The 21,798-nt window shown below is 33.5% G+C and overlaps 3 protein-coding genes across 8 annotated transcripts; 1 reads left to right on the forward strand and 2 right to left on the reverse strand.

The window, feature by feature from the left end:
- Window positions 1-2,031: 2,031 nt before the first annotated feature.
- On the reverse strand, window positions 2,032-6,597 carry LOC126709591 (peptide chain release factor 1, mitochondrial). Of its 3 annotated transcripts, none has more exons than XM_050409885.1 (11): window positions 6,364-6,597; window positions 6,168-6,277; window positions 5,646-5,744; window positions 4,719-4,902; window positions 4,528-4,576; window positions 4,360-4,438; window positions 4,079-4,153; window positions 3,924-4,001; window positions 3,491-3,649; window positions 2,536-2,631; window positions 2,032-2,446 (listed from the first exon to the last, which is right to left on the reverse strand). In XM_050409885.1, the coding sequence occupies exons 1-11, from the start codon at window positions 6,515-6,517 to the stop codon at window positions 2,252-2,254; spliced, it is 1,278 nt and encodes a 425-aa protein (XP_050265842.1). In that variant the 5' UTR covers window positions 6,518-6,597; the 3' UTR covers window positions 2,032-2,251. The 3 variants fall into 3 exon arrangements, with proteins under 3 accessions (XP_050265842.1, XP_050265843.1, XP_050265844.1); XM_050409886.1 differs by having other exon boundaries at window positions 6,168-6,269; window positions 6,364-6,507; XM_050409887.1 differs by having other exon boundaries at window positions 5,646-5,748; window positions 6,364-6,461.
- Window positions 6,598-7,724: 1,127 nt separating this feature from the next.
- LOC126709375 (pectinesterase-like) lies at window positions 7,725-10,330 on the reverse strand. The gene is made up of 2 exons (XM_050409587.1): window positions 9,160-10,330; window positions 7,725-8,442 (listed from the first exon to the last, which is right to left on the reverse strand). The coding sequence occupies exons 1-2, from the start codon at window positions 10,157-10,159 to the stop codon at window positions 7,748-7,750; spliced, it is 1,695 nt and encodes a 564-aa protein (XP_050265544.1). The 5' UTR covers window positions 10,160-10,330; the 3' UTR covers window positions 7,725-7,747.
- A 3,853-nt stretch (window positions 10,331-14,183) lies between these two features.
- On the forward strand, window positions 14,184-21,419 carry LOC126708625 (uncharacterized). Of its 4 annotated transcripts, XM_050408439.1 has the most exons (9): window positions 14,186-14,465; window positions 14,819-14,911; window positions 16,609-16,639; window positions 19,502-19,698; window positions 19,781-19,864; window positions 20,088-20,163; window positions 20,296-20,402; window positions 20,796-20,822; window positions 20,922-21,054. In XM_050408439.1, the coding sequence occupies exons 1-8, from the start codon at window positions 14,400-14,402 to the stop codon at window positions 20,808-20,810; spliced, it is 669 nt and encodes a 222-aa protein (XP_050264396.1). In that variant the 5' UTR covers window positions 14,186-14,399; the 3' UTR covers window positions 20,811-20,822; window positions 20,922-21,054. The 4 variants fall into 4 exon arrangements, 3 of the variants coding, with proteins under 3 accessions (XP_050264397.1, XP_050264396.1, XP_050264398.1); XM_050408440.1 differs by lacking the exons at window positions 20,796-20,822; window positions 20,922-21,054 and adding an exon at window positions 20,554-20,789 and having other exon boundaries at window positions 14,184-14,465; XM_050408441.1 differs by lacking the exons at window positions 19,502-19,698; window positions 19,781-19,864; window positions 20,088-20,163; window positions 20,296-20,402 and adding an exon at window positions 21,171-21,419 and having other exon boundaries at window positions 14,200-14,465.
- Window positions 21,420-21,798: the final 379 nt, after the last annotated feature.

A 21,798-nucleotide genomic window follows, 5' to 3' on the forward strand; every position in this document is an offset into this window, starting at 1 on the left:
ATTCAAATTCAAAAATTTTCAAAACTAACTAATTTGGTCGGCTAACTTAGCCCCTAAGTATTGTTAGACTTGTTAGTCATTTTTCACAATTGTATTAGGGATTAAATTGATTTTAAGGACCAAATTAGTTACTTTTGAAAAGTCTTGAAACTTATTGGTGGTAGCCTAAACCTTAGAATATATTAACGAAATTTACCACAAAAATAAAAATAAAATAAAAAATAGTAAACGATTTCTGTATCTAAGCCGACACAAAATCCCAATATGAATCTTGGCCCCAATAGGGCCAATAAGGAGCTTTAATTACAAGTCTGCTTCTCAATATAGAATCATAGATATTACGCATTGATGACTTGGGGGAATAAAGAAACGTTAATATTAAAATGGATATGGTTAAGCTGATCTAACGGCACAAGTTATATTCAACCATCACTTATAATACATATTTTCAAAAGAATAAAATTAGATTCATTGGTTGCTCACACTCCGCGTGCACAAGTTCAAGACTATTATATTCTTTTGTTGATAATTTGACTTTATTTTCTTTTGTTGATAATTTGTCGAGTAATGCTAACACAACAACAACAACCAAAAATAAATAAAAATCACAGCATTCATAAATTAATACTCATAAATTAGTACGTGAAGCCATGTGAGCTAGAGATTGTGGTGGGCCCATATATGTGTTGGTATACTAATTTAAGAATGTTGTAAAATTGTTTCACTTTTTTTTATGTCCATAGCATTACTTTAATTTATAGTTAGTGGGGAGGATTTGAATCATATACTTTCTTATAGAAGCATTGGGAGATGCCAATTGAGTTACAAAATTCTTGGCAATATGACTTTATTTTCTTGAAGAAAAAAAAAAACAAATTGGTGTCTTGAGATTCTTGACAGCAAGGAAATTTACACAAAGAGGAAAGAGAAATTTTCCACCCAAAAAAAATGCTCTTTTAACTAATAGTAGTTTTTCATGGTAAATTACCATGTCTCATAAGTCAAACATTCATAATGTCTATCATTAAAAAAAGCATATTCTATTACAGAAAAAGATATCTTCATTTACTCTACGAGACAAAATGGTCCAAATTCAAGGTGAAATTTACTATTTTACAAAGTTAAAAGATTGAATGCCAAGAATCTTATAATTCAATTGGAATCTCCTGGTGTTTTCAACAAAAACATCCAAGATTCAAGTCAATTCATACAAATTTGAATCTTCTCCAAGAAATAAACCCTATACATTTGCTTTGAAATATAAAGAATCCTACTCTACTGGTCACATTGGCCAATAAGTGAATGGGTTTAATATAAAAAGTAGGAATGATCAAGCACTTGCCTCACCTGACCCACCCACTCAAACTAGGCTAACCTGAAGGCCCGGTTTGCTTTGAGGTGTCCCTCCTGATACACCTTATCCCCTTATTCCTACTCCTACCCTGTACCCACCTCTCTCTATCACCTTCAACTGAATCCTCCATCTCTCACCTCTCTTTCATCTATCTCCACCACATTCTGCCATAAAGCCATCGCTACACAGCCACTGAATCATCACCACATAACATTAACTCTGCTTGAACACCGCGGCAGTCTTTCGTCACATGTTTCGGGGGCAAGATCTATAACTGTTACACAATTTTATTATTCTCTTCAACCAAGCCTTGTTGTCGTTGAAAAACATCATCAATCAAAGAAGTTGAAACCATTTCAACCAAATTCGACTGCCAATTTGAGGACTTTCAAACAGTCGAGTGGTTGTTTTGCATAAGTCAACAGTGGATTCATCTCTTCCCCGTCTGACATGGTCAGGTCAAGTGACAGTTTGATGCCTAACCTAAGCCCAACTGACCTATGACCATCCCTAGTTGTCAGTACATTGTCAGCCTGGATTAGTTAAATGAGTTTTATAATGCCTATGCAAGTGACTTTTCTTTGATCTCTCGTGGTCTAAGAGAAGATGGTGCATGTACAGAATGTCTTAAGCAGAAGTTAAAAGAAACATAATGGGCGCTAACAATAAAACAGGCGTGATGAAAATGTCTACTGTTTTATGTCATCATCTTACGCAAACAAAAATGATGGTAAACCCGCATGTAGAGCATGTGTTGTTTCATTTAATGACAACATAAATCATACCTCTAAAAAAAAAATCATGAGCTCTCTTTTTCTCTCTCTACATAAAGGAATGGAAAAATGTAAAGAAAGTGATTTTCAATTGAATCAAAAATAAATAAATAAATAACAATTATCACTTGGAAGTACTAAAAGATGCAATTGCATCCATTTCCTGCTGCAAAAGAAGAGCATCGATGAAGACATCTAGATTTTCTCCCTGCATCACATCATCTATTGCATAATGAGTGATACCAACACGGTGATCAGTGACACGCCCTTGAGGAAAGTTGTATGTACGGATGCGTTCAGATCTGTCCCCACTACCAATCTGTTTTGAAATGTGTACAAGGTCTATATCAATCTCAAAATAAACCGCTAAACAAACCAAACTTAATACCCATCTCATATCTCACGTACCTGCTCCAATCGTAGTTTTGATCTACTGATCTGAATTCTAGACCTTTCTATTTCATATAGCTTTGCGCACAGCACCTTAAGTGCTTTGGCTTTGTTCTAATAAAACCAAAAGAAAGAAAAAAATAGAGAAGGGGATGAAAACATGATAAGGAAGATAAGAACCAGGATAAGATCAAGATCATAAAGGCCTGGTAAATAAAGCACACAGCCTGCTGATTAATTTATCTTGCTTGCAAATATAAAGGTTTCAAAAAGTAATCCAACTATGCTGCATGTCACATATGGTGCAAATAACAGGTTTAACTTATTTTGCTTGCCAAATATAAATGTTTTAAAAAGTAATCCAAGTATGCAGCATGTTACCTATGTTGGAAATAACGAGCATACGAGTTCAAAAATCCGTAGCTATGTAAACCTATGTTATGCATAATTCAGATAAGACAACAATACATAAGAGAGACACTATTAGTGAACCATAAGACCTAAAACTATATGCTGCTGACTACTTTCTTCCACTTCAACATGTGAATATAAGCTAAAATAACCAATTCATAGTTATCCAGGTTGGCGTTGCTGGTAACAACACGACCAATATTTAGAAGCTGTAGCTCTCCAAATATATAATAAAGAGCAAAAGCTGAAAAACTAAATAGAGAATAGCCCTCTCTATTTTGTACCAAATAAAAGTAAAAAGAGATATAAATATACATGCCAGGTCAAAAATACAATCCAACTACCTCAGATGCAAATTACTATAAGATTCAACAGAAGATTTTTGCTGCTGATAAGTTTATTACTCACCAATAGAATTCATGGTAAAATTAGGGAAAGGTTGTCAAATCTAGCAAATCAGTATTTCTGTTTAAGGGATTATGATTTCCAGAATTTGTAAGAAAAATGTCAGTTCTGTTCCAAAGGTTGTTGCAAAACAGTTGTAGAAGTTCAGAAATAATACCATATGCTGAGATCGCTCATCTTGTATGGCCACTGTCATCCCAGTTGGAATATGAGTTATTCTAACAGCACTGTTTGTGGTATTTGCATGCTGCCCACCAGAACCACCAGATCTATAGGTATCAATTCTCAAATCTTCATTCCTCAACTGGACATCTACCTGCAGAAGACCCAAACATTTATGATAAAGGGAATGATTCCTTGTATAAAAATAGAAACCTCAGTGACAAGAGAACCATCAATCAGATATTCACACTTAAAACATTACACAGACTATTGACAAATGAGTAAAGAAAAGCAATAAGTTGTTTGTGACCTAAAACATAGAAACTCAAGTTCCATCTGGGAAGGGGAAACCAAACACAACTCTCAAATATGGTTGGATCCCACATTCAGATAATGGTGTCCTACAATTTCAACTGAAAAGTAAGTACCTCATCAGCCTGAGGAAGGATAGCAACAGAAACAGCACTGGTGTGAACACGTCCAGACTTCTCTGTGACTGGGACTCGCTGCCAAAAGGAAAATGTCAGTCATTGTCATTGGTATTTGACATCATAATCATGAGTTAGGCAGGTGGTAATGAAACCTGAACTCTGTGAATCCCACTCTCAAATTTAAGTTTCCCATAAACACCTGCTCCTGAGATTGCTGCACTGGCTTCCTGTAAATGAGAACTACAAGTCAAAAAAAAGAGAAAGACACATCACAACAAGATGAATGCCAGCCGTAATACTGAAAACTTAAGATTCAGACTCCACAACTACATATAGGTAGTAAGTCATATGAACCAAGTATTAGCTTGCATTCCTTAAAGGTGGGGCTCATAAAAGGGTCAATTTGACATTCAACAGAGAATGGAACAGGCACCTTGTATCCTTTAAGATCAGACTCTGTTATATCTACAACTTCAAATTTCCAACCTTTCTTTTGTGAGTATCTCTCATACCTGTCATGATTCAAACAAGGTGACATCTCCATTGAGAACTAGTAGAATCATTTACAACTAGAGATTCTAAACTTCTTGTAATAACTTACATTTTAAACACATCCATTGCAAACAAAGAAGCCTCTTCCCCACCCGTTCCTGATTAAGGGTTTCATCAATTATAAAAAGATTATAAAAAGAAAAGAAAAAAGGTGCCTAAAAAACCTTGAAACATATTGACAAGGAAGTAGATCACAACAAAAGTTGCACTAAGATGCCCTTCTTTATAGGCCTTTGTTACCTGCTCTCACCTCCAAGATACTGTCCCTCTCATCAGCATCATCCTTTGGAAGTAAGGACTTGAGCAGCAAACTCTGCAGCCTTTTCTCTTCTTCAATAGCCTGACCTAATTCCTCATTGGCCATATCAAGCATGTCTTTGTCTTGTGGACATTCAGCCATCAGTGACTTCAAACCATTAATCTCCTGCAGAAAGGAAAATAGAAACTTCATATCACTTCTGACCACCTTAACCAATTGGCTATGCAAGAAGCACTGTAAGAAAGCAAGTACATATAATTTACAGCTTCGGCAAGATGCAAAACATCAACCGACTTACATTGTCGTTGATTGCATGCACCCATACTTGTTGCAATAACAAACATGAAAACCATCACAGGCTGGAATTTTTAAGCAATAAGGTATACCTAATACTCCTTTTTAAACTGTATCACTCTTTAACCGGGGAAAATTAGACCTAGGTTGGTAATTGAGTAACGAAGACATGCAATTCTATCAACTGGCTTAGACTATGATTCATTTCCTAGCTTTACAACTGAAAGAACAGACAAGAAGACTCAAACAAGATTTGATTTTATTACTAATCTATCAAAAAATGACTGCATTCAATGAACACAGTTATCAGCATTCATCCTTTAAGACAGATATGTGGTCTGCATCTCTCAAATAGCAACACAGAGAAAGGCAACTAGACATGTGCAAGAACTAACTTAAACCCCTGCCCCCCAAAAAATAATAACACATAGACACTAGTCACAATACTACCACCTATGAATTAACATTTGGCTCATATACCGTGACCATGTGTGCAATGAACGTCCCAACATCAGATTCAAAAATTAGGGGAAAAAAATTATAATGTTGAAAAGATCACAATTCAATTTATAATCAGCACTCAGCAGCAATTGTTTAAAGAGTTAACAAAGTACCTTCTGTTTAGTCCTCAAGTGAGCTATAAGCTCCATAGAACCCCTGAGCTTCCGGAGCTCCTTATTAGCCCTTGCATACTCTGCCGGTGACGCTTCTGGCTGTCTTCATTCAACATCAAAACTAATCATTTCTTTCATACATATAAAAAATTTATAAAAAAAAAAAAATCCCAAGATAAAAAAGGGCTACTAATTACACTTTATTCACTTGTACCTAGGTTTGATTGTGTTTACTTTCTGGTTCATAAATTTAATACATTGATATCATAATTAAGTTAAAGTTAGTTAGTTAGTTAGTTTTTTTTTTTTTTTTGGGGTTTTCTGAGTATAGTTTAAAAATGATTTAATAATTAGATTTATAACTATTTGGAGCTAATTTACTCAGAAAATTCAAGCAAAATGTAGGTTTTGAAAACGCGGATTGGCAAATTAAATTCGACCCAGACCACAGGTTGATAAATAAAGTATAATGATTAATTTTTTTTCTTTAAATTATAAAAAATAAAAAGAAGATGAAATTACCTGGTTGATGAGATTGTAAAGACAAGTAGTCCTATGTTCAATAGCCGACAACCTTTGTTCCATTATTCTAACGAGGTCGGCCGACAGCTGAGGTTGCTGCTGCTGCACTTCTGTTATTTTCAAATGTCTTCAAATGTCTACAAATACTACAAAATTTCACACACAAAAAAATAATAAACAAAAAAACAGAACGTACCTGTGGGTGTAGAGTAAGAGCGAAAGTAGTTGGAGATGAGAGAAATGATGGAAGAACGAAGATTGTGAGGTTGGTTTGGGTGTCGTGGTATTATTGGTGCAGAGGATTTGAACAGTTTCAGTGCCCGTACCAGATTGCCTCCATGAATTCTCATTGCTTCTTCTTCTTCTTCTTCTTCTTTGTTTCCCCTGCTTCTTTTTTCTTTTCCCCACTCAAGGTGAGGTGAGCTATATAGAAAGGCCAGACCCGCTATGAAAGCCACAGGTGAGACTTTTACATTTTGGGCCTGACCCAAACCATGGAGGCTATTCTGCCTATTTATTTTTCAAAACATTCCGTATCAAATAATCTATTTTATAAGATATCAATGCTTCCTTCTTTTTTTTTTCTTTTTTTTTCACACACAATAACTATTATCCATTATTTTCTTTATTTTTCGGATACCTAAATTAATAATAAAAAATTAATTACAAAATAAATAGTATTAGTGTAAATTTACATGTTTAACTATAACAATCATATATTTTTACACAATTTTGTATATGACTTGATGTGAGGGGAATTTTGAGCTTAATTGGCTAAAATGTAGTTCTTTTTATATTATACAAGCAAATTATTATATGATTAACCAAATCAACATAGATATTTTAATGTGATTCGACACTGTACCTACATCCGTGGAAATGAATGGCTAATGATTTGCTATATGAAAAATTAAAAAATAGGATTGTTTTGATATCAAAAGCTGTCCATTTCATTATTCAAATTTTATTTTCTTCTTTTAGACAACGAAATGGAAGAAATGGGCAAGATTTAAAATGGGGAGAATCATTTATTGAGAAATTAGGATTACAATAATGTTTATATATGACATTACCCTATTCGGTTAGAATCTCAAAAATACCTTTGATTTTGCCTTACCCAATAAGGTCCTAAGGCCAGATAGCCTAGAAACAAATATGAGCCAACTCCGTCGTATTTATTCTGATATATTTGGATCAATTTCTAGAACTTGCTTATTTATTTTTAATTCAAATGATCTATTTTATTATTATAATATCATATATATATATATATATTATTAATAATTTGAATAACGGCATACAAGAAGTCAGATTTTTCAAATTTTTCTTTTCCTGTATAATGAATGACACATCAAAATCACACGCTACATGAAAGAGGGACCCAAGAAGGACACTAAAAAGAGACACAAATTGCTAAAAACATAAACAAAGCCGATCGATCGGCTTTAGCCAAAATAATATGTATGTAAATTTTTTTTTTTTTTTTTTTTTTTTTTAGTTATCTAAGTTTACCCTCAAATTGTTATACAACCATTTGAATGATATCTTAGTGGGTCTCTCTCAATCACTACCTCCATGACTCAGATTTTCAAAGCGGGCAAGTAGGGAGTTCCAGTAGTCTTCAACCAGTAATTGCCTTGAATGAAAGAATTAACAGTGAATTGAAGAGCCTCACTCCTTCTGATGACTCTCACATTTTTCCATTTCACTCTCCCCCTGAAATTAGCACCTGGGCCACGATTACCATACTCAAAGTAACTACAGGTTGCAAGGCCAAAGTCTCCAGCCCAAGGCAAATAACCTTCGGGGTTAACGAAATCTGCCAAAGTAGTCTCCATGATCACAGTCCTAGCATACTCCTTCCATGGCCTACCCAAGTATGTTGGGATCCTGAACCTGACAGGGAAGAGTTTTCGCTCTGGAACAATCCTGGAGTTGTGGATAACCAAAGCTGTGATCTCACGCTTGTCAGCTCTGCCATGTGCAGTCACTGTATTTTTTTGGTTGTCCAAAGGCTTCCTGACGATGATCAAACAGTTCTGGATAATTGTGGCAGAGTCACCAAAGATGAAATCCACAGTGCCTGAAATCACACAGTTGCGGTAGAATTGTCTGTGTGCTTGGATGTACAATGTGTCTTGGTACGCATCCATCCTGCAGTTGTAGATGACTGCCATGTCTGATTGGACACGGAGAGCCACAGCTTGGTGTCCTTCTGGACCAGCAGTGTTGGTGAATCCCATTGACTTGGCAATGAACCCTTGTCCAACTGCAGCTGCATCATGCACATGCAAAACAACAAGGTGCAAATGTCTATTACATACACCGTAGACACTTCTTTTTTTGTGAACTAAGATTGTGACTTATATCACAATATTATAAATTAGTGAATTACACAACTTTTTTTATTTGTAGGGATGATAAATTGTAATTAATGTTACATGGTCTTCACCAGAATCACCATTAATATCATTTTTATTGTACACTAATCATAATATATCATCTTAACAATTGTGAAATTTATTATATTATTAGACTAACGTTTAAACCACCATTAATATTATTTTTATTGTACACTGATCATAACATGTGTATTTGGTATCAGTTTTTTATTAAAAATGGGTTAAAGATAATTATATTTCAAAAAATGAAGTTTTAAAAAGCTATATACAAAAACTAAAAGCTAAACATAAACATACACAACATAGCATCTTAGTATTTATTAAATTTATTATATCATTAGAGCATTACTAATTGTAAAAAAAAATATATATATATATATATATTTGATATTATAATTATTAGTTATTACAAATTTTAATACATAGACCTCATAATATGATACATCAATTTTTTTTAACACAAAACGATAACATAATTAAAAAGTGAAATAGAATTCTCTTCATTTTGCTTAAAATGAATTGAAAGCTTTTCATGCACAACATTTTATTTTTCAAATTAAAAATTTTTAATGGCGTGACATTATACTTACAGAAGGAGGCAGTCTTGAAGGTGGAGAAGCCACCCTTGTTGCTCTTGTTGCCGGTGACAATGGTCTTTCTGGGTCCATCACCATAGATGAAGACGTTCTTCTGATTCTTGGTTACGGTAATGTACTCGTTATAGACTCCAGCCTTGACATAGATAATATATCGGCCTCTGAGGTTCTTGGGGTAAGCAGCAAGTGCAGCAGAAATGGTCTTGTATTGTCCACTTCCATCCTTAGCCACAACCGCGTTGGGTCTGACCGTTCCTGGACTCGCAGCCAAAAGCTTGCGGTCTGAGGCTGAGAACCATGTTGGATACCCATCCTCACCGAGAAGTCTGCGACTGCCACTACTGGGCTTGACATTCAATTCCAAACCATAGGCCTTGAGGATTGCACCAAGCTCACTAACAATAGCCAAAGCATTGCTGGTGAGCGATGAAGCATTTTGGAGATTCTTACTCATGAGGCTTTGGAATTCAGGTGCTTCTGAAAGCCCATCAAGGCAAGAAGTTTGGTACGAGATAACAGCGCTCAACCAGTTCTTAATCTCGGTAGCCTTGTCAGTCATGTTGTTAATGTTGCTGTCACCCACCATAGAGAACGAGGATTGGAGCTCATCCACAGCGAATTCTAACAAGTCTTTGCAATCCTCCGCTTCCATTTTCACTCTAGGGGTGCTAGATGACACGTTCGTTATGAGGGTATCAGAGAAGTTCAATGCTTTGGTAACCTCATTGATTGTGGATTGTAATGCAGCCTTGACAAATTCCTTAGGGTCTTTGACTCCTTGGTCAGCAACGGGAGTAAGGGTCTTCTGGCAAATTTCCTGGTAATCTGTCTTTCCACAGAAGACTGAGACAGCCTTCTGTTGTGTTGAAATCTGGTTTTCGCTACCGCTGTCGCTCTTGGACGAACTTTGGTGTTGAACAACACCCACAATAGCAAGTGCTACACCAACAACAAGAATGACAGAAATTGCAGATACAGCTGCTTTTCCTAGCATCTTGTTTTTGTTTTTGTTGTTGTTGTTGTTTTTCTTTTTTTATGTAGAATGTTTTTCAATTCAATGCATATATATAAAATATGTGTACGTCTCTTCCACCCAAATCAAAGCAAAATACTCCGGCTTCCCCGCCAATTAATGGAATGATTAAGGCGAGGCGGGTCGGAGAGAAATCAAGATGCTTTTTTTAAAGAATGCGAGTTATTCTCTCTCTCTTTTTTGGTGTGGATGAAGATAGACATGAATAGGATATGTTTTTATAGTTGTTTTAAGTTTCTTTAATTAGGGTGAGTAATAAATCTTTGTTATTATCTCTCTGCATGGATGGTTAAGGACCTTATGGTAGTTAGTGAACGTTAAGTTTCAATGGCCGACCGGTATTTTGGAAGATGAGTTGTATTGTTGTGGCAAAGGATAAACTCCCTAAAAGAGATAATGTCACAATGGCAATGGCAATGCTAAAATTAGCTAGATTGGGATAGTTCAAACAGACCACCATCATTTAACTTCTTTACCATTCCAAGCAACCAGTTATTTTTGGTGGTTTGAAATTGAATGGCTCTAATTAATTATGTTGACAGAGGAGTTCGATCGTGTACTAATACTTATGCAATAATACGGGAGAAATTAACTTCCCTGTCTTGCATGCATGTTTGAGTTTTAATTTGAGTCGTTGACTTATTATTTTTTTTATTAATATTAACTTATTAGTTAGAGGGAAAATATTAAAGCCACAAACTATTTTACAAATGGCTAATGTGGTGGGCAGTTATATAAAAAATGTGATGTTAGTAGTGGACCTAAATAAAAACTAATAAGAATTTGTCACATCATCAACAGTTTGTAAAAATGTTATAAAATAGTCTGTGTTTGTAGCATTACTCATATCTAATTATAACATTTTATCATCTTTATATAGGAGAGATTCGAGAGAGCATCGCATGATCATTTTCTCATAATATCATGTTTCCCTCTTTTAATGGGACTAGATTTTTTTCTTTAAACATAAAAGCAATTAATTGTTGTTTTATTTAAAAACAATCATTCTATAACAAAAATAAATAAATGATTAATTAGATTTTCATTTCCCACATTTTATTTAGCTTATTATACTCATATATATATATATATATATATATATACCATATATAATTTTTTGATGAACAAGTTGAGACCATATATATATATGGCCGATGATGGAATGGGATATTGAAACCTTTTTTTGTTTCAAAAATAAGTTCTGCATAAACATTTGGGAAGTTGGAAATTCACTCATGCAAATTGTGAAGCAAATACTGCAACCCACGCTTTAGCCAAACTTGTCGTAATTGCTAATCCAGAAATAGTTTGGCTAGAAGAAACATCTAGTGGGTTTCAATTATAGTTCAATTGGTAAAATTTATAATGAGTGAATAAGAAGTCTGAGGTTCAATTCCCGTTTACACTTAAAATTGGTTAATATTTTAGTCTGATGATAAAGAGCACAATCATCAGAATAACGTCACTGTTTGAAAAACTCTATATTAAAAATTTATAATAAAAAAAAAAAAAAACTAGTTTTATTACTGATATTATTCATAATGAGTCTTTGAAATGTTTTTTTTTCCCACGTGATTAATGAAATTTACAGCACCGTTTCTCAAAAAAACAATAAATTCTGCATGTCTCGAATTTTATGGCATCTTTATGTGGATGTTTCTTATTTTTACCTTGAAACATGTTGGATGAAGAGATGAGTGCGGGAATGTGGAAATGGAATCAAGATGTCAGTTTATATAAATATTGCAACAGCCCCTTCCATTAGTGGCGGCTCTGCATTTAGCCCCTTACCTGCAGTGAAAAAAAAAATTATATAATATTAGACTGACTTGTTTTCTCTATCCTTAAAAAATATGTTGAAAACTTGATTTGAAAATCACAATAATTTGGGTTCAATAAAATTAGAGTATTGATACATCCACAATATTTTCATAACAAATCTTATATGATAAATTATTATTATTTTTTTTTTTTGATAATAAACTCACGCACACAGGGTAAAGGGAAGGGGATTTTTGAAAGACTTATAATACAATACACATTCAAAAGGGTCTGATAAGTTATTATTGATTCTAATCCAGATTCACTATTGACATCATACCTAGAATTTGTTGTGAAAATATTGCAGACGTAGTATTATTCCAAAAATAATCTTGATCCCCAAACATAATCCTTAACTACCCCTTAAACAAAATAATAATAAAAGCCCAAATAACAACAATAAAATATTAGCCCAAATAATAATAAAAATAGTTCAAACAACAAATAGACAAATTATGCAACAAAAAGCTCATTTAAAAATAAAAAATCATTCATTAAATTTGTAACTCGTTTAACCTATTTTTTTTAAAATACTCCATAATTTCATCTTCCCTAAGAAATGATACCGAGAGATTGTGGACGTGAACTCTTATCAGTGAACTACTATCTTCGACTCAGCATTCACAACAGTTTTCCTATTCAACAGCTCAGCTTGCAATCACAAGTCACAACATGTATCATTTGTTGCCCTTTGCCTCTCTCTCTCTCTCTGAATATTTCAAACTTGTGGTTTATTTTTTTTATGTCGATATATTAAAGTTCTTTTTTAATTGGATTTTGTATACTTTAAGTTTCTTAGTAGCTACCCTAGAAAATAATCCCAGAGCCACCATTGCCTTCCAAAAATAAAATAATCCCAACAATAAAAGTCATGATCTCTTTATATGACATGAGCCCTTTCGAAATCAGTTTGGGGAATGAAGTGTCCAAAGTCCAAACAAGATCAAGATTTCATGTGGCGCGCTTGTAAAGACATTTTGCCAATAAAACCTAGACTTCAAAAACGTAAGATCCCGATGGAGCTTCAATGTGAATTTTGCAATAAGGTTGGGCAGTGTCCAACCTTATAGTTATAGTGCCGAATGTGGAAAGTGAGTCAAAGGAATTTATGGATATGTTTTGGCCAAGCGTATTTGAGAATAAAATAAAATAAAAATAAAAAAATAGAAAATTGAGGCAGCAAGGCTTGCAGACCAAAGGCAGCGCATGATCATATAAAAAAAAATGGTCAAGAAGATTTGTTCTACATACTCCGTGGAATCCTCAACAAATAATAATAATAATAATAATAATAATACTGCAAGTAATAGGAATAAAAAGTCTAATGACAGTAATTAACCAAGATTTGAATTTAAATTAACAAGCAAATTGTGGGTTCTAGTTAACTCAACTAGTAAAGTTTCTTATAATTGAATAAGCTAGAGATTTAGAATTCAATCTCTGTCTACACCAAAAACCGATTGGTGTCTTAATCTAATAATAAAGAACTATTATGCGATTGGTATCTTAATCTGTTAATAAATAACTATCATAAAAAACAGACGTCATAAGTTAAAACTCTCTCAATATATATATATATATATATATATATATTAGCAAGCAAATTTTATAACCAAAATACCTGTCTCCATACACCTACCAACATACATATATTTATATTCATTATGGATGAGCACAATACACACTGCATAATAATACATATAAAATACTTAAGACTAATTGTAGAATAAAATACCATTTTTGTGAATATTAAACGTTATTTTAATATTAGAAAACCTATATAAGATAACATATCCATTATAAATCTAACACTTTAGAGTTTAATCCGAAAGCAATATTAATTTATGAAGTTTATTTTATATAATTATTTTCAATTTTTATTACTTAAACTCATAATAAGTTATTAAACTCATGCCATCCTTCTCAAAAAAGTTAAATTCATACCATATTACTATATAAATTTAAATCATAACACGTTTAAAAGATAACAATAGTTTTTTTTTTTTACGACTGTTTAAATATGTACAACAGTTTTTATACATATTTTTTTCTCTCTCTCTCTTTTTTTTTTTTTTTTTTTTCTCTATATTCTATTCTTATTTTTCTTTGGTAACTTTTGAACCTACTTCCAACACCCCACACGTCCAACCATTCATTTCAGACCCAAAACTTATTTCTCTCGCTCGCTTATCAAAAAAGGGAAAAAAAAAAATCTTTCTCTCAAAAATAAAAAACCCAAAACTTCATCTAATAATCAAACACACACACAGAGATATATATATATATATATATATATATATATAGAGAGAGAGAGAGAGAGAGAGAGAGAGAGAGAGAGTAAAAAAGTTCCCAGAACAATAAAGAAGACGACTTGTCAGAAATGCAGGGTGATGAGGCCAGAACCTTGCTCGGGTTCCCTCCCAATTCTCACCCTACCCTCTCTCAGGTACCCTAATTCAAGTTTCTCTCTCTAATTCCCTCTGATCCCATAATTATTTTTATTGCATAATTTGGGTTTTTTTGGATGATGATTATCATGATTAAAGGAGCTAATTTGACTCAGTATATAGACTCAATTTTAGATTTTGTGGATGACCCAGTTTGGATTTTGAGTTATAGTTTGAGACTCTAGCTCAATTACTGGTTCTGGGTTTCAATTTCTAACTCATACTGGAGAATGGGTCAAGTTGATAATTTGTGATTATGATGGGTTGTATGATTGTAGTTTTTGTTCCATAGGATTTTTTTTTAGTTGATGATTATTATTGGTAATTGTTATGGTGTGTGTTATGATTGTAGGTTAAAGCAGCTTACAAAAGGAAGGTATGGGAGTCTCATCCTGACCTTTTTCCAGCTCAACAAAAACCCCATGCAGAGTCAAAGTTCAAATTGGTAAGGATACTGTGCCTAAACATTCTGAAGTTTAGGCAATTGTTTTTTTTTCCCTTTTTTCTTTTTTTCCTAGCTTTCATAATTAGTTTTGCTATTGTTACATACATGATCTACCATATGCAAACGTTCAGTGGCTGCTTCAGGAATTTTGTTTAGGGGGGTCATTAAAAAATTTTAATAAAAAAAGAACTTGAATATATTGAGTTATCAACAAAAAATATTAATGCATGAAGTTTTACAATTTTCTTCTACAAGTTTTCAAATTTTGAATTGTTATATGATAGTTCATTATGAGGATCTATTGCCAATGTGGATAGCTATGAGCCTATGACTATTTTATTTTGTTAAGTTTATCTAACATTTTTATTTTTATGCAGCTGTTATTATCTATTTGTTATTGTTTCTATAAAAATATTTTAAACTAAACTCATTAACTTTGTATTAATTATTGACGCACACAACCACACTCATTCATACATAAAATTATACACTATGTGTCTACTTAACCAATCAAATGCTTGGACAATCACTAACTTTATTTTTTTTTTTTCTTAAATTTTATGAACTTTATAAAAAAATAAAAAAATAAAGTTATTATAACATGATAACAATACACACACATTTAACAAACCATCTCTATTTCCTAATTATTAAATTATATAAATTTACATTATATTTATATTGTACACACAAACGTCCACACACGTCATAATTTACACAAATAGCATTATAACAAAAAGTAATGCACACAATCAATATTAGACACACACACATAATATAAATTTATAAAAAAGGGTGACACTTACAATTCACAACTCACAAACACTTACTCTTTACTCTTAGAATTGGAAATACCTGTAATAAGGGTGTGTAAAATTTAAGTCAGGGTGTGCAAAAATATTTTTAAAAATAAATTAAAGTATTAAACTAATAAAAAAAATTATATATATATATTTTTTTTTTTTTGAAGTCATGTGGTTCATTTGAACCCCCTGAATATAGAGTAGCGCTGCCCCTGCAAATGTTAGATAAGGTTTGGGGTATTTTTGGTTGGTACTTTATTGGGTTGGGGGATGATCACTTGTGATCAATGAAAGATCGACACTAGATATCGTGGAGTGGAAGAACTAGAATTGTATGATTTTTGTAGAGGTTTATGATCAAGTATACAGAATACTGCATTTTTTAAGTGATAAAATTATGTTTTATTTTCTTCCTTTTTGAAAAATAAAAACTAGATATGGGAGACAATCATAGATTTACCATATTTAGTTGAGGCTCAGTAACTTGGTTGTCCATAGTTGGAAAAGCCAGTTCTTGATTGGGAGTGCAGGTTCCTGTCTGCCGTAGAGCCTTTTCAAGGTTAATGTCAACACTGCACAATCTTTTCACTAGTATAAATTTTAGAATCAGCTAGGAAAATCAAACTCCTCATCACCTTTCAGCCATTTTCTGTCTGTAGATGATATAAAACTATAAAGTATGTTTAACCTAGCCATAGCCTTTTCTAGCATTGTTTTCACATTAATTAGGTCTTGGATGACAGAACATGAGCATGTGAACCCCTATTTTAACATGAGGATTACAGAGTACTGCTATTCATTATTTTCTGAAATTTTGCATTTTCTTTCAGATAATTTTGTCAGTTTCATTTGTACTAATGGAATAACTGACCTCAACATGTGAATTTGCTGCAGATTTCAGAAGCATACTCTTGCCTGCTGTCTGGTAATTTTCCTATTGTAAAAAAGACTAAAGGTGTAAGATAGAGTCATGGTTTGCAAACTCCCAAATGGACTAAAGAAGTTATTGGACAAACTTGTCAATCTCAATTTTCAATCTACCAATTTAGCATAATCAACTCAAGATGTTAATAAAATTCATGTTCTAAATTTTCAGAATGATGCATTATCTGAACCATGCCACTTTATGCTGTTTCTGTTCGTCTGTTGAAATGACCTTGATTTGGTTGAGTTGTTTGATATTTTCTGTACTTGTTTTCCAATTTGCTTCTTCTTCTTCTTCTTCTTCTTCTTTATTTTCCCTTTGCCCTTTCTCTCGTATATCTCATTGTACCTGTTTTTGAGTTCCCTTTTAACTGTTACTGTAGTTTTAAGTGTTAGCTTAGGCTTGCTCAAGTGATTTATTTGAGGATTCTGAAGAAGATATCTAAGCCAACTGGATAGTCTTGGGGGCATGCAACAGGAGATATGCGATTGCGAAGGAATTCCAGTGTACCAGACAGGCAAATACATTGTACGACTCACATCTCTTTCCCCCTTTTTGCCTTGCAGACACTATTGACATAATTAAACTGTCACTCTATTATGAATGGATCAAAAAAATTATCATGTATGATGAATTGAAAGTTTGAAAGAATTTATGAAAATTTATGGTATTTTTTTCAGCTGTATCAAAACTGAAATTCATGGTGAAATCGTATTTAAAGATTAACTAGTTGATCAGTGACATGATATTTTTGCTTGTATAAGACTCAGCACCAAATTGAATTTTCCTTTGAGATAATAAGGGTGATAAAACCAGAAGTGGTTTTCAATTTCCACTATAGTTTTGAATTTTTCTGCTTAGGATTAGGATTTCTTGTTACTTTAAAGTTATAATTATGTGTAGGGCTTTTTCAAGATTTTTAAACCCTGAATGGTATTTGCCTGTGGGATTGGACACAACAAACTTAGTTCCCCTGGATTACCTAATACACGACTCTGGTTGGTGGAATTGCGTATCCATGGTTTACTTCCCAAGGGTGGGTCCAAAGGGCCCACCTTGGTGAGATATATATGTATGTATATATATATATATAACTGTGTTCATTTCAATTTCACCTCCCCACCCGAGTTTGGAAGAGAGGTGGGGGGGAAGGGGGGGGGGGGGTTTCTTTTTTTCTGAAGCGGTTTATTTATTTAATTATTTTCAATCATATACAGGAAGAAGATAAAGTTTCTACAGCTGGCTACTTACCACATGGTTGAAGAGGTGGCCCCACTTTGGTCCTCAGGATATCTTGATCCTGGATGGGAGAATGGTATTGCTCAGGATGAAAGGAAAAAGAAGGTTAAATGCAAATATTGCAGGAAAATGGTCAGCAGTGGAATATTTAGATTGAAGCAATGTTTGGTTAGACTGACTGGAGAAGTTACTCATTGTGAAAAGGTTCCGGAGGATGTATGCTTGAGTACAAGGGAAAACCTGGAGGGATGTCATTCTGTTAGGAAGTGAAGGCAGTCTGAATATGAACACGGATATTTAATTTCTACTCTAATGAATATAATGGAATGGAAGAAGCAAGTATAGGTTATAAACAGAGAGGAAAGAAGGTAATGACTTATGACAACTTAAATAGCGGATTCTCCCCTCTCCGGACATTAGGACACGTAGACCTGGGTGGGAACATTTTGTTCCTCAAGATGAAAAGAAGAAAAGGGTTAAATGCAACGATTGTGAAAAAATAATCAGTGGAGGCATAAACAGGTTCAAACAACATCTGGCCAGGATCCCAGGAGAAGTTGCATACTGTGAAAAGGCACCTGTGGATGTGTGTCTAAAAATTAAGGAGAACATGAAATGGCACCGTACTGGCAGAAGGCCTCGGAAACCGGTTATTAAGGAAATATCCACTCTGTATATGCATTCAGACAATGAGAAAGAAGAGGAGCATGATGAAGGATTTTTGCAATGTATAAATAGGGAAATGCTGGCTTTGGTTATAAAGTTTTAGACAGTGAAATTAGAAATAATGTCAAGGGGAGGTGTCCTGGTACCAATGCTGCTGAACCTAATAGATCAAGATTAGATTCTGTATTTTTGAAATCACTGAAGAACCAGACATCCCCACTCTTCGAGCAAGTAAGAACAAAGATGATATGTGAGAAGAAAACTTGCAAGGAAGTGTTATCTGCCATCTGCAAATTCTATTATCATTCAGCAATCCCTTTGAATGCAGCAAACTCCCCTTACTTCAATAAAATGCTAGAGTTGATTGGCCAATATGTACAAGGTCTGAAAGGTCCTTTTAGCCAACTAATATCTGATCGATTCCTTCAAGATGAGATCACTACCATTTAAGGATATGTAACAGAGTTTAAAGCATATTGGGCAGTTACTGGCTGCTCCATCATGGCTGATGCCTGATAGTTGGAAAGATGTGCAGGGTAGGGCAATAATAATTTTTTTGGTTTCTTGCCCTTGTGGTTTATATTTTGTTTCTTCCATTGATGTCACTGATATAATAAAAGATGCTGCAAACCTTTTTAAACTGTTGGACAAAGTAGTGGAAGAGATGGTTGAGGAAAGTCTCCTTTTAAATGTGAAAAGGTTCCTGCTAAGATCTTTCTGTCTAAGCTCCATCATAGATAATAAGTAAGAAATTTTTATTGAAGAGAAGGAAATTTTTATTTTGAAACCATGTGCCGTCTATTGCATTGATAAAATGCTGAAGATTTTCTTAATATAAAAAGGGTAGACAAATGCATGGATAAAGCCAAAAAAATTAAAAGATTTATCTATAACAGCACATGATTGTTAAGTTTTATGAAGAAAGAATTCACAAAAAATCTTTAGAACCTATCGCAGAAGTTCTTCAAAAGATGGAAAGTGATGAAAGCCAGTCAATGTCTTTTATATATGATGACATGCATGGAGCTAAGCTTGCAATTAAAGCCATTCATGGTGAAGATGCACAAAAATATGAACCTTTCTGGAGTGTGACAGACAACCACTGGAATTCATTATTCCTGCATCCTCTCTGGTATCGACCTGATTTCACAATGGTATGAGAAGTAATGACTTTTTACGTTCTTTATCATAATTCTCATTATTTCTTATTTTAAGTTCATAATTTTTCTGTGACAGTATCCTGAGGTGATTCTTGGTCTAAATGAATGTATTGTTCGACAAGAATCAGACAATGGGAAAAGGATTGCTGCCTCCATGCAGGTACTGGTTTCTTATTGCTTTTATCTTATGCCTATGACATTCTATTTTTATGGCAGAACTAATTTTAAAGCAATTTAGTTGCTTCCTTAGTGCTTGAATGTGAAAATTTTCATTCAGATGCACTAGTTGCCCATATAAAGCAGTTGATACTTGTTCCTTTTTTTCTTTTAAACTATTTTGCTTTACTTTTCTTTTAACCAGTTTTCTGATGTTATCCTATCAGATTCCTGATTGTGTTTCCTCCAAAGCTGACTTTGGAATGGATTTGGCTATAAGTACAAGAACAGAGCTTGATCCAAGTAATACAGCTGTGACACTATATGTAACTTGATTAGTAAAAAAATTATTAATTACCTTGATTAGTACAACTGTCAGAACCTATACTTCTATTCTACTTCACCATGTATATTCTTTTTTCCCCCTCACTGCAGTTGATATGTTGGTGGTTGTTAGTATATCAACATCTGAATCAGTGACAATAATAGCTCAACTTCTTGTTTTTGGAAGTACTAGGGAGATAGCTCTACTTGTTAATGAGGTATATTTGCCCACTCTCTTTCAATTAATTCTTTCTTTTAATCAAATGTCTATATCGTAGTTTACTTTACAGCTTTCTAATCTGTTTTCTGAATTCATTGTCATTGCTTGACTCAATTTTTAGATAATGTGCTTTGTATCTATGGTTGTAGCTCTGTTTTCCATAAACTCTGGTATATAAGTGACCATGAAACTCTTAAGGTTGAATTTAATGATGGAGTTAGTTAAAGTTTGTCCAATCAAAATCTGGAAGTTATTTGGTTGTGGGTTTGCAAACCATGATAGGAAAGCTGATCACCTTATTGGAAGGATAATGAAGTGGATATACCATCATGAGATAATAATAACAGATTTGACATTGATACATTCATGTTTTTTATGATGCCTTCCACAGGTACAAGAAGACTAGGTTCATCTTCAGGTAATTTCCTTTAAAAAAATAATTTTCTATACCTGTCTTTTTCATTTAATTTAGCTTGTCCGGTTAATTCTTGTCTGAGATGTCATTTATCTTGGTCAGATACAAATACACGAGTAGTGAGAACTGGAGTTCCGAGAGCACAAGGAGGAAGAGGAAATGCCGCTTTGATTCGAGTCCCTTTCCTCTTTATTATTTTGGGAACAGTTGCACTCGGGGGATTAAATGCTACAAGGTGATTAACAGACTCAATTATGACGATGGTCATTTTCTGTTTAAGAAAAGGTTATTTGAGAAGATTTGAACGATTATATATGTTCTTTAACTTCTTTCTATGTTTTTGCTTCGCAGGGCTTATAAAAAGGAAAAGGCCGCATATCCTTCTCACAATCCTTTTCTTCCTTGATCCCCAGCCCCTTAGTGGAATCATAATACACATTATATTCTGTAAGGAAAAAAAAAATCTGAATTAATTGTAATTTTCAACTCATCAGTGCAGTTAGCAAAGAATAATTTGTCCCAGATATCAAAGAACATATATGTTGGTACATATTATTATAAGTGTGGTCTCTGTTTCAGAATGGAATTTGTTTCTTAGTCTCCTCCTTTGTAAGCTTCAAAATGCACATGGACCCAACTTTTTTAAAAAGCTTAAAGTTAGATTTAACTCCATTTGCTTACTTTCTATTAAAGAAAATAAGGTAGAGAAAGTGAAAGACAAGATAGTATTATTTTCCGTAGTATAGTAATGTAGATAAAACGATGATAGGATGAAAAGAAGAAAAAGAAAATGTTAAAGCTCCTTTTCCAGTGTACTGAACTTTTTTGTAAATATTTCGAATTTTAAAGATAATAGTTTGGTCTCTCCAGTGAAATTTTTGAATATATACTTCCATCTTTACTTTTTGCCTTTTTGGTCCATGGCCTACACAATGAAATGGAACCGAACAAGTAACAAGAATAGAAACTATTCACTTTG

Source organism: Quercus robur, chromosome 12 (assembly GCF_932294415.1).
Source record: "Quercus robur chromosome 12, dhQueRobu3.1, whole genome shotgun sequence".
In the NCBI taxonomy this organism is placed as follows: Eukaryota; Viridiplantae; Streptophyta; class Magnoliopsida; order Fagales; family Fagaceae; genus Quercus; species Quercus robur.

Excerpts from the sequence above, each read along its gene's own strand:
- LOC126709591 (XM_050409885.1), bottom strand. The coding sequence starts at position 6,517 with ATGAGAATTCATGGAGGCAATCTGGTACGGGCACTGAAACTGTTCAAA. Across the intron at positions 4,002-4,078 it reads GTGGGATTCACAGAGTTCAG|CGAGTCCCAGTCACAGAGAA; the intron begins GTTTCATTACCA and ends TCCTTTTGGCAG. Across the intron at positions 2,632-3,490 it reads ATGAGCGATCTCAGCATATG|AACAAAGCCAAAGCACTTAA; the intron begins GTATTATTTCTG and ends TGGTTTTATTAG.
- LOC126709375 (XM_050409587.1), bottom strand. The coding sequence starts at position 10,159 with ATGCTAGGAAAAGCAGCTGTATCTGCAATTTCTGTCATTCTTGTTGTT. Across the intron at positions 8,443-9,159 it reads CTTCAAGACTGCCTCCTTCT|CTGCAGTTGGACAAGGGTTC; the intron begins GTAAGTATAATG and ends TGCATGATGCAG.
- LOC126708625 (XM_050408440.1), top strand. The coding sequence starts at position 14,400 with ATGCAGGGTGATGAGGCCAGAACCTTGCTCGGGTTCCCTCCCAATTCT. Across the intron at positions 14,912-16,608 it reads CAGAGTCAAAGTTCAAATTG|ATTTCAGAAGCATACTCTTG; the intron begins GTAAGGATACTG and ends AATTTGCTGCAG. Across the intron at positions 19,865-20,087 it reads GGATTGCTGCCTCCATGCAG|ATTCCTGATTGTGTTTCCTC; the intron begins GTACTGGTTTCT and ends TTATCCTATCAG.